Source organism: Leucoraja erinacea, chromosome 4 (assembly GCF_028641065.1).
Source record: "Leucoraja erinacea ecotype New England chromosome 4, Leri_hhj_1, whole genome shotgun sequence".
NCBI lineage: Eukaryota > Metazoa > Chordata > Chondrichthyes > Rajiformes > Rajidae > Leucoraja > Leucoraja erinaceus.
The window spans coordinates 16,759,869-16,778,167 of record NC_073380.1 but is presented as its reverse complement, the minus strand read 5'-3'; the positions used below and the strand labels follow the sequence as shown (position 1 = coordinate 16,778,167).

General features: G+C 44.6%; 1 protein-coding gene across 2 annotated transcripts in view; it reads left to right on the top strand.

Annotated features, from left to right (window-relative positions):
- Positions 1 to 18,299, top strand: part of fbxl2 (F-box and leucine-rich repeat protein 2) — a 144,832-nt gene that overhangs the window by 38,479 nt on the left and 88,054 nt on the right. Inside the window, exons 1-2 of one of the 2 annotated variants that reach the window (XM_055633816.1) lie at positions 2,956 to 3,079; positions 18,019 to 18,080. In XM_055633816.1, the coding sequence (XP_055489791.1) occupies positions 3,017 to 3,079; positions 18,019 to 18,080 (125 nt within the window). In that variant the 5' untranslated portion in view covers positions 2,956 to 3,016. Of the gene's footprint in view, positions 1 to 2,955; positions 3,080 to 18,018; positions 18,081 to 18,299 lie in introns of those variants that run through there. The other variant, XM_055633817.1, reaches the window with a different exon arrangement.

Here is an 18,299-nt window from a genome sequence, read left to right as displayed (position 1 = left end):
GTGCAGGCTCGAAGGGCCGAATGGCCTACTCCTGCACCTATTTTCTATGTTTCTATGTTTCCATCAATCATGATTCCCCAATCATGCCAGGCTTACTCTTCGCTCTCACAGGAACATGTGGAGTTTTCTGAGCTCCCCCCTGGTCTCACTTTTAAAAACCTCACACTCACCAGATGTCCCTTCACCTGCAAACACCCTCGCCCACACAAACTTTGCAAGTTCCTGTCTTATACTATCAAAATTAACAATGCCCCAATTTAGGACTTTTAACTTGTGGATCAGTCCGATATTTTTCTATAATTATTTAAAACCTAATGGAATTATGATCACTGGTCCCATGGTGCTCCCAATTGACACCTCAGTCAGTTGCCCAGCCTCAAAAAGCTTTGCCCTCATCAACCTTTTCGGTTACTACTTCAAAATATTTAGTGCGACTCGATGTCCCATGTTGACTATCTCTAATCAGGAATGTACAAGTTGTATTTGAATACCTTACTGCTATTAGAATAGCTAAAAAATGAGATGGGGATGTTAACGGATTAGTATCTTTCAATTGTTTCCCTCGAAGTTTGAAATGCCAGATTTCTCGAGCTAATGTCCTCAAATCACAAAATGTAATTTAGCTTTGAGCACTTCTATGCATTGCCTCCTCTGCCGGGATATCTCTCAGTTATCTTCAAAACCAGTATAAAACGATTAATGTGCACATTTACTGGAGCCCAGTAAATATGGCTTCACCTGGCATTTAACGCATTGTTTTAAAGTTCCAGTTCTATTTGCTGTGAATTGTTGATATTGTTTGAGTGAAGGGAAGCACCTCTGCCAGAAGCCTGAGATATAGAGAAAAAGAGAATAAAATGTACAGTACGGTAAGAATATAAAATATAAAATAACACCAGAAATAAAGAGGTGAAGGAAAATAACATTATTTTTTATTGGGGAAAACCCAAAAGAATGGAGGGCACATTTAACAATGCAAAGGAAATAAGACATTAGAAAAGGATACACAGGATAGCACATGCAGATTGTTTTTTCTGATGAATTTTGGGAAAACATACAAAACTCTTGAGATACATTGTAACATGATAAATGCAAATAAACACACTCCACAGGGTACATGATGGCAAGCACGCAGGACATGGTGCTGAATGTAAACTTCAAGTACTTGAAGGGGAACAGCGTTGCCCTCCAGAGAAATGTATGTGTGCTTTCCCCACAGGGATGGAGGTGCAGCGGCTGGGGCAGCTTGCAACTCCTTCATATTCATATTCCCAGCATATTTTGGGCCGCTTACAACCTAGCGGTATGAATAATGATTTCTCTAACTTCAAGTAAACCTTGCATCCACTCTCTCTCTCCCCTCCCCCACCCAGGTCGTTGTACTCGTTTCAAAGTTGTCCAGTTGACTCTCGTTCTCACCGAGACCACAGCCAACAATGTTTCCTTTATCATCGTTATGTTTTTACACCTTTCAATCATTTGTTTTATATTTCTCTACATCACCATTTCTATCTCTCGTTTCCCTTTCCCCTAACTCTCAGGCTGAAGAAGGGTCTCGACCCAAAGCGTCACCTAATCCTTCTCTCCAGAGATGCTGCCCGACTCGATGAGTAACTCTAGCACTATGTGTGTGTGTGTGTCGATCTCTACAGATGCTGCTTGACCTGCTGAGTAACTCCAGCACTATCTCCACAGATGCTGCTTGACCTGCTGAGTAACTCCAGCACTATGTGTGTGTGTGTGTCCATCTCCACAGATGCTGCTTGACCCGCTGAGTAACTCCAGCACTGTGTGCGTGTGTGTCTATCTCCACAAATGCTGCTTGACCTGCTGAGTAACTCCAGCACTATGTGTGTGCACTATGTGTGTGTGTGTGTCGATCTCTACAGATGCTGCTTGACCCGCTGAGTAACTCCAGCACTATGCATGTGTGTGTGTGTGTCCATCTCCACAGATGCTGCTTGACCTGCTGAGTACTCCAGCACTATGTGTGTGTGTGTGTCCATCTCATCTCCACAGATGCTGCTTGACCCTCTGAGTAACTCCAGCACTATGCATGTGTGTCCATCTCCACAGATGCTGCCTGACCCACTGAGTAACTCCAGCACTATGTGTGTGTGTGTGTGTGTGTGTCCATCTCCACAGATGCTGCTTGACCCGCTGAGTAACTCCAGCACTGTGCACTGTGTGTGTGTGTCCATCTCCACAGATGCTGCCTGACCCGCTGAGTAACTCCAGCACTATGTGTGTGTGTGTGTGTGTCCATCTCCAGAGATGCTGCTTGACCCGCTGAGTAACTCCAGCACTATGTGTGTGTGTGTGTCCATCTCCACAGATGCTGCTTGACCCGCTGAGTAACTCCAGCACTATGCATGTGTGTGTGTGTCCATCTCCACAGATGCTGCTTGACCTGCTGAATAACTCCAGTCTTCTGTGTCTATCTCCTGAGATTTTGCGTGACCCGCTGAGTAACTCCAGCACTATGTGTGTGTGTGTGTGTGTGTAACTCCGTGTGTGTGTCTATCACATCTCCACAGATGCATGCTGCCCTGACCTGCTGAGTAACTCCAGCACTATGTGTGTGTGTGTGTCCCGCTGATCTCCACACTAGATGCTGTCCATCTGACCCGCTGAGTAACTCCAGCATATGTGTGTGTCCATCTCCACAGTGTGCTTGACCATAACTCCAGCACTGTGTTGTGTCCATGCTGCTGACCCCACTGAGTAACTCCAGCACTATGCACTGTGTGTCTATCACAGTGATGTGTCCCATAACTCCAGCACTATGTGTGTGTGTGTCCATCTCCACAGATGCTGCCTGACCCACTGAGTAACTCCAGCACTATGCCCACTGAGTAACTCCAGCACTGTGTGTGTGTGTGTGTGTCCACTCGGTGTGGACCAGCATCTACAGCGCTGCCTGGCTGGTGCTGGTGCTGGTGCTGGTGTTGGTGCTGACGGGCTGACGTCAGGCGCCGGGCGGGTCGGGTCGGGCCGGGCCGGGCGGACCGTGTCCATGTTGGAGCGGCGAGGGGCGGCGGCGGCGGCCATGAACGGCATCACTAGGTGCCGCTTTGAGGTGAGCGCTTCTCCCACGCTAGTCGGTCCCACAGTGGGTGTGTATTCCTCCCCCCTCCCCCCCTCCCTCCACGGCGGTAGTGCCGATGCTATCGGGGCCTGCCGGTCCCCGGCCTGGCGTGGAGAGGCTGCGGCCCGGGGCTGCACTGGGCTGGGCTACACTGGGCTGGGGACACGGGCAACGGCCCGGCCACTGTCTTGGAAACTAAGAGGCGTTTCCAGAAGGAAATAACCCATTGCAAAACAATCATTTAGTGCATCGATTCTGCGAACTCCTAATTGTGGAGAGCTCTGGCATCCCCAGAATGTAATCACCCCACAACTGCTCAGCTTTCATCTGCATCTCCTTCACAATTTCTTCACCTCTTCCTCCCGTTCTGTCTTTTAAATCGCTCTTTCTAATCTACAAGATCTTGGTCATCTGCCTTCACGTCTCGTCGGTGTTTGTTCAGTGTTTTGGGGGCGATGTTTGCTGCCATTAGTTTTTGGACTACGTAGATACTTGTTGCTGATGGACAGGTGCCTTCAGAGTGAGCATTCGGCTTCATAGAAATGCCAGGGATAAATAACGAAAGGTGAATTAATTAATATCTTGGGTTTTCCTTATATATGTACATGATCACGTATGCAAACTTTAAAGTTACATATGCAGCAATGGCTTTTAAATTTTCTATTTCAATTGTAGGTATATATTTTGATTTGTCATATTTTTTGAGATACTGCTAGTTGTACAGCATAAAAACATAGCCCCCCCCCTCCTCCATGCCTACGAAGTTGGCATATTGGGCTAATCCTATTTGCCTGGATTTGGTTCTTACCTCTCTAAACCCTTCTATCGATTTACCTGACCAACTTTTAAAAGTTGTACCTGAATCTGTTTCCATGGCTTCCTCCGACGGCTCATTCCAGATTCAGACTACCCTCGGAGTAGAAAAGTCTCTCCTCTTACTTTAAGCCTATGCTCTCTAATTTAGAATCCCCTACCCTGGGAAAAAGACTGGCAACCACTTTATCTATGCCCCTCATGAACTTGTACACCTCAATAAGATCACCCCCTACTCTGATCCAAAGAAAATAATCCCATCCGCTCCCTGTAACTCAAGTCTGCCTGCCAGGTAACATCCTGATCAATCTCTTTTCCACCCATTTTAATTTAATAACATTTTTCCTACAGCTGGCTGATCAGAAGGGCACAGAATACTTCAAGTGCGGTCTCACCAATACCTTGTACAGCTTTATCATGATGTCCCAAATTTTGTTCTCAACACCTTTCCCAATGATGGTAAATGAAGGCCAAATTCCTTCTTGACCATAATGCCCACCTAACTGGCCAGTTTTAGGGAACCATGCATCTGTACTCCCAGATCAATCTCTTCTGCCATACTCTCAAGGACTCTACCATTTACAGTGTCAACACTGTCCTGGTATGGATAGCAAACTGCAACACCTCACACTTGTCAAGAGTTAAATTCCATTGTCATTTCTTGGCCCACCATCCCAACTGATCTAGATCTTGTTATAGACTTTGATACTCTTCCCCTGTCTACAAAACCACCAAATTTGGTGTAATCTGCAAATTCACTAACAATATTAATTACGTTATCATCCAAATCATTAACATACAAACAGCAACAGACCCAACATTTGCCACAGCAGCACACAATCAGAAAAACAACCCATCACAACTTCCCTTTGACTCCTTCCACCAAGCCACTTTTGAATCCAGTTGACTAGCTCACCTTACATTTCATGTGATCTAGTCTTCTGGAGAAGCCTACCATGTGAGATCTTGTCAAAGGCATTGCTGAAGTCCATATAGACATGACACCCTCATCAATCCTCTTTTAGTGACCTCTTTAAAATAAAACGTATCAGATTTGTGAGACACAGCATTTCTGATGTTGTAATCTGGCAGTCATTTGAAGTCAATCCCATCAAGACCCTGTTTGTGAGAGGTGGTGGATCAATGAAGAATAATTGATAGGTGAGCTGAAGCCTGAATTTAGTGAAGAGGATGATTAGTTTGTTTGCAGATACTATAGCTGGGATATTAACCATTCATGTTTGAAATTAGCTAATGTTTTTGAATGTGGCATTCAACCGACAATAGTTTGGTAGGTACTTTTGTAGCATTGTCTGGTTGTATATACAAGTGATATGGCAATCCTGCTACTTCATCACATATATATGTAATGAAGTAGCAGGATTGCCTCATTGTTTCAATTAAATATTGATTTTTTTTAAATTGCCTTATTTGTTGCCACCATGCAATAGGATATTTTTACAATGGTGTTGCCAGTCAAGAACTCTAAAGTTATCACATGTTGTTTCTTCTCTTTTACATTTAAATAATTGCCCTTTTATGAATTTATTTTTTCCCTTTTCCTGTCAAAGCCCCAACCCCAACACCCTTTGAGTGTACACACATTTTTAGGCCCTTCTCTAAAATTAATATCACCAAATACCTGTTTTTCTAATGATGTCTATTCAGAGTATTTATTTTGAGACAGGAAAAGAGATTCTGCATAGTCAGTTTGAAGCACCAAATTACAAAGCAAAGGCTCAAAGGCAAACCTTGGATTATTTGCCTGAGCTACATGTAAATTGGCTTCAGGCAAGAAGCATTAGAGAAGTCGACCACAGAACAGTACAGCACAAGAACAGGTCCTTCGGCCTACAATGTCTGTGCCGAACATGATGGCAAGATCATCTCCTACCTACTTGCACATACCGTATTACACGGCAATGAAGACGCACCTGTATCAGTACAGCAACATCGTTCTTGATGTTGCTGTACTGAGGGATAGCCAATTCAATCTTTCTTGGCTAACAACCTAACCTTCCGCCTCCAAGACGCAGGTAAATTTTCCTGCCTTATTTTTGGGTAAAAAATAGCGTCTTTATTGCTGGGAAATCCGGTAATTAATATCCCTCCATTCCCTTGCTTGCGTTAAATGCCATCTACCATTTCTCCACCTATTTCTGCAGCTGATCTATATCTCGCTGTATCTTCTGACAGCCTTCTTCACTGTCTATAACAGCCAAGAAGTTGGGGGAAATACCATTGCCGTCAAAGAGAACAAGAAAGAGAGGAAAGAACAATGGTTTAAACTGTATTTGTTTCAATGCTAGAGGCTTCAATGCTACAGGTGAAACACAGGCATGGTTTGGATCGGTGAACTAGGACATTATAGCCAAAATAGAAACAGGGCTGAGAGAAGGCCCATGGATGTTCCAGAGAATAGATACTTCATGTGTGCTAGTATCTATTCTACGTATATTAAGAGTAAAATGATGGCAGGGGAAGAGTAGAACCCTTAATGATCAGCATGGTCGGCTTTGTGCAGAGCCAAAAGAAATGGTGGATATTGTTTCTCACTTTTTAACTGAGAAGATCGTGGAAGCTATGGAATTGAAGCATTGGAGTTGTGCTCTTAGAGCATATGCAAATTACCAAATTGTAAGAATTGTTGGTTTTAAAGCACATTAAGGTGGATATATCCCTGGGCCTGACCACGTGCCACCTCGAACTGGCTGAAAATGGGGAGGAACTTGCAGAGGTCTTTGCAGCGATATTTGCGGAGAGAATCTTTAGCCACAGGTGAAGTTGTAGAAGACTGGAGGGTGCTCAGTGTTGTACCATTATTTAACAAGAGCAGCAAGGGCAAACCAAGGAGCAATGGAAATGTGAACCCAACGTCATTGAAGGGAAAATTATTGGAAGGGAATCTTACGGATGGGATCTACCAGCATTTGGATAGGCATGGACTGGGTAAGGATAGTCAGCAATGCTTTGTGCATGGGAAATAGTGTCTCACAAATCAGAGTTTTTGGAAATGATCACCGAGGATTGATGAAGGCAGGGCAGTGGATGTGGGCAACATGAACATTAGCAAAGCTTTTGACAAGCCTAGGTAGGCACGTGGTAGGCTAGTCCGGCAGTTTAGATCACATGGAATCCAAGCTGAGCCAATCAACTCGATTCAAAATGATCTTGAACGATGGAGTTAAAGGTTGTGTTTTGGGTTAGAAGCCTCTGGTCTGTGGTGTGCCACAACAATTGATGCTGTTGTTTGTTATCGACATTAACGATTTGGATAGACACAAAAAGCTGGAGTAACTCAGTAGAGAAAAGGAAATGGTGACGTTTCGGGTCGAGACCTATCTTCAGACTGAGAGTCAGGGGAAAGGGAAACAAGATATACAGATGGTGATATCGAGACATATAGAACGAGGGGGAAAGAAGGAAATGCAAAAAATGTAACAATGATAAAAGAAACAGGCCATTGTTAGCTGGGGGCTAGGTGAAAATGAGTTACAGATAATGAGACTCAACAAGACAACTTTATAGCTAGTACGACTTGGGTGAGGGAGGGATGGATAGAGGGGGGGATGCAAGATTTACTTGAAGTTAGAGAAATCAATATTTTCACCACTGGGTTGTAAGCTGCCCAAGTGAAATATCAGGTGCTGTTCCTCCAATTTGCGTTTGGCCTCACTCTGACAATGGTGGAGACCCAAGACAGAAAGACCAGTGTGGAAATGGGAAGGGGAATTAAAGTGTTTGGCAATCGGGATATCAGGCAGGTTTAGGCAGACTTAGCGAAGGTGTTTTGCGAAACGATCACCCAGTCCACATTCTATCTCGCCGATGTGTACGAGCACATCTGGAATAATAGATGTGGTTGGAGGAGGTGCAAGTGAACCTCTGCCAAAGCTGAAAGGACTGTTGGGGTCCCTGGACAAAGTAGAGGGAAGATATGCAGGTGTTGTATCTCCTGCGGTTGTCGGGGAAGGTACCTGGAGAGGGAGTGGTTTTGGTGGGAGGAGATGAATTAACCAGGGACATGGAGGTCTCTGGTTCCTGCGGAAGACGGAAAGAGGTAGTGATGGGAAAATGTGACTAATGATGGGATCTCTTAGGAGGTGGGAAATGTCAGAGGGTTATGTGTTGTATGCGAGATGATGGGGTGAATGGTAAGGACCAGTGCCTGTTGTGACTAGGGGGAAGGGGAGCAAGAGCAGAGCTGTGGCATACCGAGGAGACACGTGTGAGGGCCTCATCTCTGATGGAAGAGGGGATCCCCAGTTCCCTAAAGAATGAGGACATCTTGGATTTCCTAGTATGGAACACCTCACCTTGGGCTTAGATGTGGCATAGATGGAGGAATTGGGAGCAGGGGATAGGGTCTTAGCAGGAAGCAGGGTGGCAAGAAGTGTAGTCTTGATAGTTGTGTGAGTCAGTAGGTTTATAATAGACGGCGGTCGATAATCTCCTGTGATGGAGACAGTGAGATCAAGATAGGGGAGAAATTGGAGGAAGTATGTGAGGACCCTATCAATAAATGGAAAACAAACTTTCCTGAAAAAGAAAGACACCAGAAATCTTGGAATAGAAAGCCTCAGCTCGAGAACCGATGTGGAGAAGCAGAAATTGAGAAAAGGGAGATGGTGTGCCTACAGAGTGTGAGGAGGTGTGGTCAAGATAATTATGGGTGTCAGTAAGTTTACAGTAAATATCAGTGGATAGTTTGTCACCTGAAATGGTGACGGATCCAGAAAGTAAGAGATGTGTCAGAAATGGTCCAAGTGAATTTGAGGAGGGGGTAGAAATTAGTTGCAAAGGTGATAAAATTGATGAGTTCAAGAAGCAGATTAATGTGCTGATCGATACAGTGGAGAAAGATTTGTGGGAAATGTGCCAGATTAGGTATGGAACAAGGACCATTGTCCATACGTAGTGAAAAAGCAGATTTAACTGGAGCCCATGGAAGTGTCTGTGGCTGCACCGTTGATTTGGAGAAAATGAGAGGAATCAAATGTGAAGTTGTTGCGAGAAGTACATGAGAGTTAGTGAGGGGATCTGGTTGGACTTTGTTCCAGAATGAAGCAGAGGTCCCGAAGGCCATTCTGATGGGGGACTGGTTGTATAAACTATAGACGTCCACAGTGAAGGTGGGGTGGTTGGGGCCAGGGAACTGGAAGTTGTAAAAAATGGTGGGGGACTTGAGAGATGTTTTGGATGTAGGTGCGAAGGTATTGAACGACGGTAAACCGGTTCGACTCGAGGTATGAAGAGACAAGTTGGTGGGCCAAGAATAACCAGAAGCTATGGGTCTAGCAGGGCACTGCTGGTTTTTCTGGATCTTGGGAAAGAGATACCAGCCCAATCACACACCTCCCGCTTTAATCAGGTTGGAGACTGGAGTGGAGATCACCTGATGTGATGATTAGTTGTTTAAGAAAGAACTGCAAATGCTGGAAAAATCGAAGGTAGACAAAAATGCTGGAGAAACTCAGCGGGTGAGGCAGCATCTATGGAGATAAGGAATAGGGTAGTTTACACCCCAGCGGTATGAACATTGACCTCCAATTTCAGATAGTCCTTGCTTTCTCCCTTCTTCCCCTCCCCTTCCCAGCTCTCCCACAAGCCTACTGTCTCCGCCTCTTCCTTTCTTTTTCCCGCACCCCCCCAACATCATTCTGAAGAAGGGTCTCGACCTGAAACGTCGCCTATTCCTTCTCTCCGTAGATGCTGCCTCACCCGCTGGGTTTCTCCAGCATTTTTGCCCACCTGACGTGATGAGATCTGTAACTTTCTGAGAGCCAGTGAGCTATTTTTCATCAGTGGTTTCATCATGGTCAAGGGGGAGGTATAAGGTAGTTTCTGAGAACTGCTATATGGCCTCTAGAAATTAGAAGTCAGTCCACCAGACCACAACGGCACTGCGTTTGCCTGAGGGGTGGAACCACCTGGGTAGCATTCTCCTCAGATTAATGAGAGTTCAAATACCATAATCTTCAGAATCAGTTGGAAAATCATCAATCTACAAATTCAGGAAATCTCTTGCTTCATATTTAATTGGTAGACTAATTATGCAGCAGTTGTAAGCCATTGCTATTGAAAACTACTCTCTTTGGAGCCCCTGGAAGGGGCTGATAAGGAAAATTACAAAGGCCTTACTAAAATCCAAGCCTTCTATTTTACTTGCAGCAATGTTCCTTATCAATAAATGCAATTTGTGATTGACTCCACACTCCCCCCTCCTCCCCATCCCAGTTAACATTTAAAGAATGAATGCAGGAACTGCATAGTGTATATTTTGGCACAAAAATGTAAGATAAATGGTGATCCAACCAAAGTTAACAAGACAAGTAATGGTGTTTTTAGATCCAAAGATACATTAAATAAAATTGCCTGAAATAAAAGCAGGCCTAACCTGTGTTAGGTTAAAATATGATTTTTACAAGGGAAGGATATTGAGTAGGGAGATTTAGTGAGAGGGTGTAACTTGATAGAGGCATGAAAACAGACTGTAAACTTTCTACAACTGAAAGAGATTAGTGAAGAGGTACACAGGTCCCTTGTTGGGATTCTGATTCAGATTACTTTATTGTCATATATAACGGGGCACAATGAAGCTCACAGGATTCATTGTTCACATGAAGCTCAAGGAATACACAGTATACTCGATAATGAAAAAAACTAATGTTCAATAATGGAATAACCAAATGAGATGGAGATAAGAGCAAGAGTATGCAGCACCACCTACAGGAAGGGAGATAGATGATTAGTTCAGGAATCTGATAGGTGGGAAATAAACTGTTCTTTAGACGATATGTAGAATCAATGGGGCTTTTATTGTCACGTGCGCAGTGCTAACACACAGTGAAATTATTTTTATTACAAGCAGTTCAGTAGGGTATTGCCATACCCCTAATCGAAGATTAGCAAGTGTACAGAAATAATCTACTGAGCCCGTTTGTTTTGGCACCATTCCACACTCTAGTTCTTATGAGAGGTGACCGTTCCAGGCAAGTCCCAGACTGCTGTAGGTCTCCAGCCACCGCCTTCCTTGGACATGACGACCCTCTGCTTGTCCGTCCACCTTTCTTCTCAGGGTTGCCTTCTTCAGCCAACCTCGAGGGCACAGTAGGCACAGTTCCCTCTCCTCTCCTACTGGCCGCTCTCTTGTCCGACGTCATCACCAGCTCCATCCTCCCATCTTCGGGGACAACCAGGGACCGGCTCAGTGGGCTCCCGCTGAAGCTATCATCCGCCGGGTCTTCCTTTCGGCCGAGCAAGGGCCAGGGCTTCCTGGGATGCTGATTTATACCAAAGATAGTCACAAAGTGCTGGAGTAACTAAGCAGGTCAGGCAGCATCTCTAGAGAAAAAAGATGGTTGACGTTTTGGGGTGGGACCCTTCGTTAGACTAAAAGTAGGGGTGGGGGATGAAGGGCGGGAGGCAAGGTGGAGGAATTGAGGGTAGGAAATTGCATCTTTCCAAGAGGCAGGGTGAGAAGAAGTGTAGTCGAGATAGCTGGGAGAAGTCAGTAGGTTTGTGATAGATGTCTGTTGATTGTCTGTTTCCTATGATGCAGACAGAGAGATCAAGAAAGGGGAGGGAGGTGTCTGAGATAGTTGATGTGGATTTGAGGGAGGGTGAAAGTTAGTGGTGAAGTCCATGAGTTCTGCTTGGGTGCAGGAGGCAGCCCCAATGCAATTGTCAATGTAGCTGAGGTAGAGTTGGGGGATGGGGACATTGTATGCCTGGAATAAGGACTGTTCGACGTACTCGACCAAGCGGCAGGCATAGATTGGGCCCATGCGAGTACCCAAACTATCTGGACTACATTTCTTCCCACCCTGCCTATTCCCTACTCTCAATTCCTCCGTCTCCGCTGCATCTGCTCCCAAGATGAGGTGCTGCATACTAAGACACCTGAGATGACCTCATTCTCAAGAAAACGTTCTCCACCCTTCTGTCATCAACAAGGCCATCACATTTCTCCTCTGTGTCCTGCAGTTCAGCTCGCGTTCGCCCTCCCCCACCCCCCACAGACAGAGTTTCCCTGGTCGTCACCTTTCACCCCATCAGTCTCCACATCCAACATATTGTTCTCCAACATTTACAGTGCATTCAGAAAGTATTCAGACCCCTTCTCTTTTTCAACATTTTGTTACGTTACAGCCTTATTCTAAAATTTGTTTTTTTAAATCATCAATCTACACACAATACCCCATAATAAAACAGCAAAAACAGATGCGTAGAAATTTTTGCAAAATAATTAAAAAGAAATAACTGAAATATCACATTTATATAAGTATTCAGACCCTTTGCTATGACATTCAAAATTGAGCTTAGGTTCATCCTGTTTCCATTGATTATCCTTGAGATGTTTCTGCAACTTGATTGGAGTCCACCAGTGGTAAATTAAATTGATTGGACATGATTTTGAAAGGCACACGCCTGTATATATAAGGTTCCACAGTTGACAGTGAATGTCAGAGCAAAAACCAAGCCATGAAGTAGGGATGTTAGAATATTTTGAGATGTTAAAAATCAAGCCTGTGATTTATCCCATCAGATAAAGCATAAAAATAACTAATTTGATACCTAATTAACTTTCATATCTTCAGTATTAAAAAAGTTATGGTCATTTTCATACTTGGAAATTAGCATCTTGTTCCCTATAGCTTTTCCATTAACAACACAAAAGCTGTGATCTAGGACTGTCAATTGACATAAAAGCCCATAACTTTCTTAAAAATTATGAGAACTGAATAACATTTTCAGTTATTGTAGATTGAAGCATTCTGAAACAAATATGATCCGCCTCTTCCTTTCTTTTTCCCGATCCCACACCCATTCACACAAGTTCTGTTATGCCAATTTCCTCACCCACTCCCTACACATTTGGGGCAATTTTACAGAGACAAGTTAACCTACAAAGCCAATGGGATGTGGGAGGAAACCCACACACTTGCAGGGAGAATGTGCAAATTCAACACAGACAGTGCCCGAGGACAGGATCGAACACAGATCCCTGGCATGTGAGGCAGCAAGTCTACCAGCTGTGCCACTATATTTTATTTTCCAACACACAAAAAATTATACGTTGATAACTTTGGTTACTAAAAAAAAGAACTATCCATTTTCAGTCTTAAATCTCTAAGTGAACAATGTCCCCCTTTACAGCTACTGTATGTTTTAATTCAGTTCAAGACTATGGGGCAGCACATTGGCCATAAAGTTGCTGCCTAAAATTGCCTGAGGCCTGGAATTGATCCTGTATATGGGTGCTGTCTGTATGTAGTTTGCTCCTTTTCCCTTTGATCACATGGGTTTTCTCCGGGTGCTTGTTTTCTTCCACATTCCAAAGTTATGCAGGAACTGTTTTCAGACCCAACCCATAACGTAATATTTTCCTTTTGTCCAGAGATTCTGTCTGACCTGTTGGGTTACTCCAGCTTTTTGTGTCTATCTTAATTTTAAACCAGCATCTGCAGTTCCTTCCTACCCACACAATACTATACGATAGAACTTTATTAATCCCAGGAGGTAAATTCTATATATATACTTATATATTCATATATAAATATACACTGTTTTGTTTTCTCGTTTATAACATTGTTTACAGAGTACTATATTTTACATATTCTGTTGTGCTGCTGCAAGTAAGGATTTCATTGTTCTAACTGGGACGTGAGAGAATAAAACACTCTTGACTCTTGACTTATATCGCTAATGTGTGGGATAGAACTAGTGTACGGGTGATCAGAGGTCGGCGTGGACTCGGTGGACCGAAGGGCCTGTTTCCACGCTGTATCTTTAAATTAAACTAAAAACACTAAAACCAGAGGAAATGTAAAGAAGGGTCTCTACCCGAAACGTCATCCACTTTCTTCTATCCAGAGATGCTGGCAGCTCCATGGAGTTCCCCCGCGCAATTAAAGCATAGAATAGTCTTCACCCTACCATAGTTACCCAACTAGACGCAACTAAATTTAAGTTACTCTTTTTTCCCAAGAACCCTTTTTTGCTTAAGTCCAAGTCAAGAGAGTTTTATTGTCATGTGTCCCAGATAGGACAATGAAATTATTGCTTGGTACAGAATATGTAAACATAATTCAGAACAGGAGATAAAAGTTCAGTGTGTCTATATACCATTGGTATATATATACACACATGGTCTATATACCATGGTATATATACACACAATACCAAGACCATATATACACCATAATACACAAGACCATATATATATATATATATATACACAATAAAGTGCAATAAGCTATTATTTTCCGAGTTTGGAGTTTGGTGGTGGTGGGATAAATTCCATTTGGAATATTTTTGGAGGACCAGGAAACCAGAAGCAATAGTTACTCCAGGGAGTTACTCCAGCTCCAGGGAGTGATCTGCGTTGGTTTTCAGTGGTCGCAGGGACCAGACTGCCATGGCTGCCAGGTCTCCCACAATGCAAAGGGAGGGAGAAAGTGGCCGACGCCGACCAGTTGCCGTGGCAGAGCGCATGTACAGGGCAGCTGATGATGCGCTGGCCGTGGTTGTGCGCATGTACAGGGGAAAGGATGTGCTGGCCGTAGCAGTGCGCATGTGCAAGGCGGCCTGCCGTGCTGGCGGATGAGGAGCGGAGACCCGAGACCCGGCGGCCCAAGACAGAGAGTGACACAGAGAGAGAGAGAAGGGGGCCGCTCAGAGTTGCTTGCCAAGCCGGGCAAAATGGGACGGCTGTTAGGTTGCCTGACGGCACTTTAGGTCGCCATTGGCAACCGGGCAACCGCTAATTTCGAACCCTGCCCTAAGATTCCTCTGTATATCAGTGTTGTTAAGTGTCATGCCATTTATTGAATATTTGCCCCTTACATTTTACCTCCAAAACTGCAACACCTCACACTTGCTCATATTAAATGCCATTTGTCATTTTTCCTTCCATTTCTGTAACTAATCTATATCCCGCTATTTACCCTGACAGCTTTCCTCACAGTCTGCTACCCCAACACTCTTGATGTCATCTGCAAAATTATTAACCAACCCATCTACGTTTACGTCCAAGTCATATCTCAAACAGCAGAAGCCCCATCATAGATCTCTGTGAAGCTCCACTGGTCACAGACCTCTAGCCTGAATATTATCCTTCCACCACAACCCTCTGTCTTCTATCAGTAAGCCAGTTCTGAATCCACACGACCAAGTCATTGTTAACCTCGTGCTTCTTAATCTTCTGAATCAGCCTACCTTAGGGCACTATCAAATGCCTTTCTGAAATCCATTGGCTTCCTATGTTCGATTAGTGGAAATTAGTTAATATGGCAAATGGTTTGTTGGCCTTCATTCCAAGAGGTTTTGAGTATATCAGCAAGAATGTCTTACTCCAATTATCGAGTGCCTTGATGAAGTCATAGCGAAACAATTTTTGCACTATTGTGTGAGTTTTAGTTTAAATAAGAATGGGACAATAAAGGGTCATTTGCAGAAGAGCTGCTGCCTTACAGGTCGAAACATCACCCATTCCTTCTCCCCAGAGATGCTACCTGTCCCGCTGAGTTACTCCAGCATTTTGTGTCTACCTTTGATGTAAACCAGCATCTGCAGTTCTTTCCTACACATTGCTTAAATAGACGATGAATGTGAAGGTATTGGTATTCCCACACCCGTTGTATCTTTTCTAGCGGTAGATTTGAAGCTGCAGTCTGAAGAACCATGGCATTTTCCTACAGATTCCTGAGTAGGGGGTTAATGCTGCTGTCTTGTTTTGCTGGAGGAAGTAAATGTTCAGAGAAGGTTGTTGAGTTGCCCATGAAGGATGACTCCTTGTCCTTAAAGGCATTAAGTGTCACGAGTGTAGATGATGCACCCATCTTGGCATGTGGAGAGCGTTCCATTACATTCTTTATGCAGCCACGCTAATAATCGCTGGGGTAGTTTTGAGCAGTCAGGAGAGACGAGTTGTGAGCAACACCTCATCTCTTACAAGTTCAGCAGGAAGGTAGCTGATTCACCTAATGTTTTGTTGTCCTATTTGGCTACATGCAGAGGCGAACCTACTCTTAATTTAAAATGTACTATTAATGAGGTGGTTACTGATTCAGTAGTAGTCGGCACAAGGAATTGAATGAATAAATAAATGAAAAAAAAACATTGCAAGTAGACAAATAATGAATAAGTGAGTGGGACTAACTGGATTTCTCAGGGAAGAGATTATCCAGACAATGGGCAAAATAACCTTCATAACTTTGTGTTATCCTGATTTGCCTCTTCAAAACTTTATAGCATTGGATTGTCTGAAAATGTCAACGTCTGAGCAACTAATTCTTTGTTCTTTGTTATTATTACATATATTTTGCCTTGTATGTAAATTTAGGGTGAACTCTAATATAATCAAAATAATTTACAACAACTGCAATAACTTATTTTCTGGCAGAAGGGTTTAAAATGCTTGTTGGTAACTACCCAAGAATTCTCCATTTAAAAATGGCAATCTTATTCACTTTTAAAATAATTACTAGACCCAATGCAGACCCGTTGGGTCTGTTCCCCCAACGTGCGGTTGTGGGGGGGGGGGGGAGGCGGCATGCAGCGTCACACACACTAACTATCCCCCCGCCCCCCCGCACTTACACTAATTACCCCCTTGATATATTAATATTATTAATTTGCTCCTTTTACCCCATAACCACCCTAGCTACTGACGCATAGCCCCCAACTTGCAGTCACAAACTAGAGATGGGGGGGGGGGGGGGGGGGTAGAGAGTGAGGGCAGAGAGAGAAGGGGCAGAGAAACACAGAGGGAGGGGCAAGGGGGAGAGGGGGGGGCGAGGAGGAGAAGAGGGAGGGTGGGTGAGAGGGGAAAGGTGGGGGTGGAGGGGTGGAGAGAGGGGGTGAGAGGTGAAGGGTGGGGGAGGGGAGAGGTGAGGGGAGGGGGAGAGGTGAGGGGAGGGGGAGAGGTGAGGAGCAGGGAGGGTGGAGGGAAGGGGGTAGGGGTGTGTGGAGGGGAGGGGGGTTTAGGGGAGGGACGGCGGGGGAGGGGATGGAGGGGAGAGGTGTGGGAGGGAAAAGGAGGGGAGAAAGAGGAGGAGGGGGGTGAGGAGGGGGGGAGAGAGAGGGGGGAGAGAGGAGAGGGGGGGAGAGGGGGAGAAAAAGGGGAGAGGGGGAGAGAGGGTGGGTAGAGGAGGAGGGGGAGAGGATGGTAGTGGAAAGGAGAGGGAGAGGGGAGAGGAGAGGGGGAAGAGGAGAGGGGGGGAGAGGAGAGGGGGGGGAAGAGGAGAGGGGGGGGAGAGTGAGAGGGGGGAGAGGAGAGGGGGGGGGGGAGAGGAGGAGAGGGGTAGAGAGAGTGAGGGCAGAGAGGGAAGGGGCAGAGACAGAGAGAGGGGCAAGAAGGAGAGGGGGTGGCAAGGAGGAGAAGAGGGAGGGTGGGTGAGGGGAAAGGTGGGGTGGAGGGGAGGAGAGAGAGAGAGAGGGTGCGAGTGAGGGGGAGAGAGGGGGGGGAGAGGAGAGGGGGAGAGAGAGAATGCCTTTTTATTTCAACCCAAACCCCCCAAACAACCATTTGCAGGCAGTGTTTTTTTACTTTAACCATATTCTCATTTTCAAACCACATTCAGGGTACTTACTAACAGTTGTGTGGACATGTGCAGTGTTATTCACAGCTCAGAGAAACGTGACCCTCTGCCTTCCTCCAGCTTGCAGACTAATTGAGGCACACCACTTCCTGGTTTTATAGTCCCTCCCCCCTGCCGCAAGCAGAGAGAATGGGGAATTTTGTAAAATCATTAATATCTCTGTCATTTTTCATCGACGGGAATAATCCTCGGCACACATACGGCGGAGGGGGGCTCTGAGCGAGGTGGCCAAAAATGATGGCCGTAGGTGGCGGCGTTCTCTTGGAAACCGCAGCACAGATGTCCAAAACCGGTCAAGAACAGACTTTTAGTAATATAGATTATAATAATTATAAATTCTTGTTTGTTTGCTTATAATTTGTCCGTTTTCTGTGAATCCAAACAAGCTGTGACTGAGTTGTCTCCAATGTTTAACAAGTATATTTAAAGGGTGGAATGAATGTGGATTCAAAGATGATTTGTAAGTTCATATTAAATATTGGTCCTCTGATCATTTTGTTCCTTGATTGTTAGGTTTTTTCAAGCAATGATGAATCGCTCATCAATAAAAAACTCCCCAAAGAGCTTCTGTTGAGGTAAGAACATGTATTCATAAGAAATTGCCTTGTGTTTATCCACGCATTTAGTGGAAACAATGCTTTGTTCTGCTTGGTGTATTTTATTTGGAGATTAATCTTTGTATGGGTCTGTATCCAAGTGGTGATAGCTGTATTTGTCATTTTATTTTGGGGGAAAAAAGTTTAGTTAAAGAATGACAAATAAAGGATCTAATCTCATCTAATCTAAAAAAATGA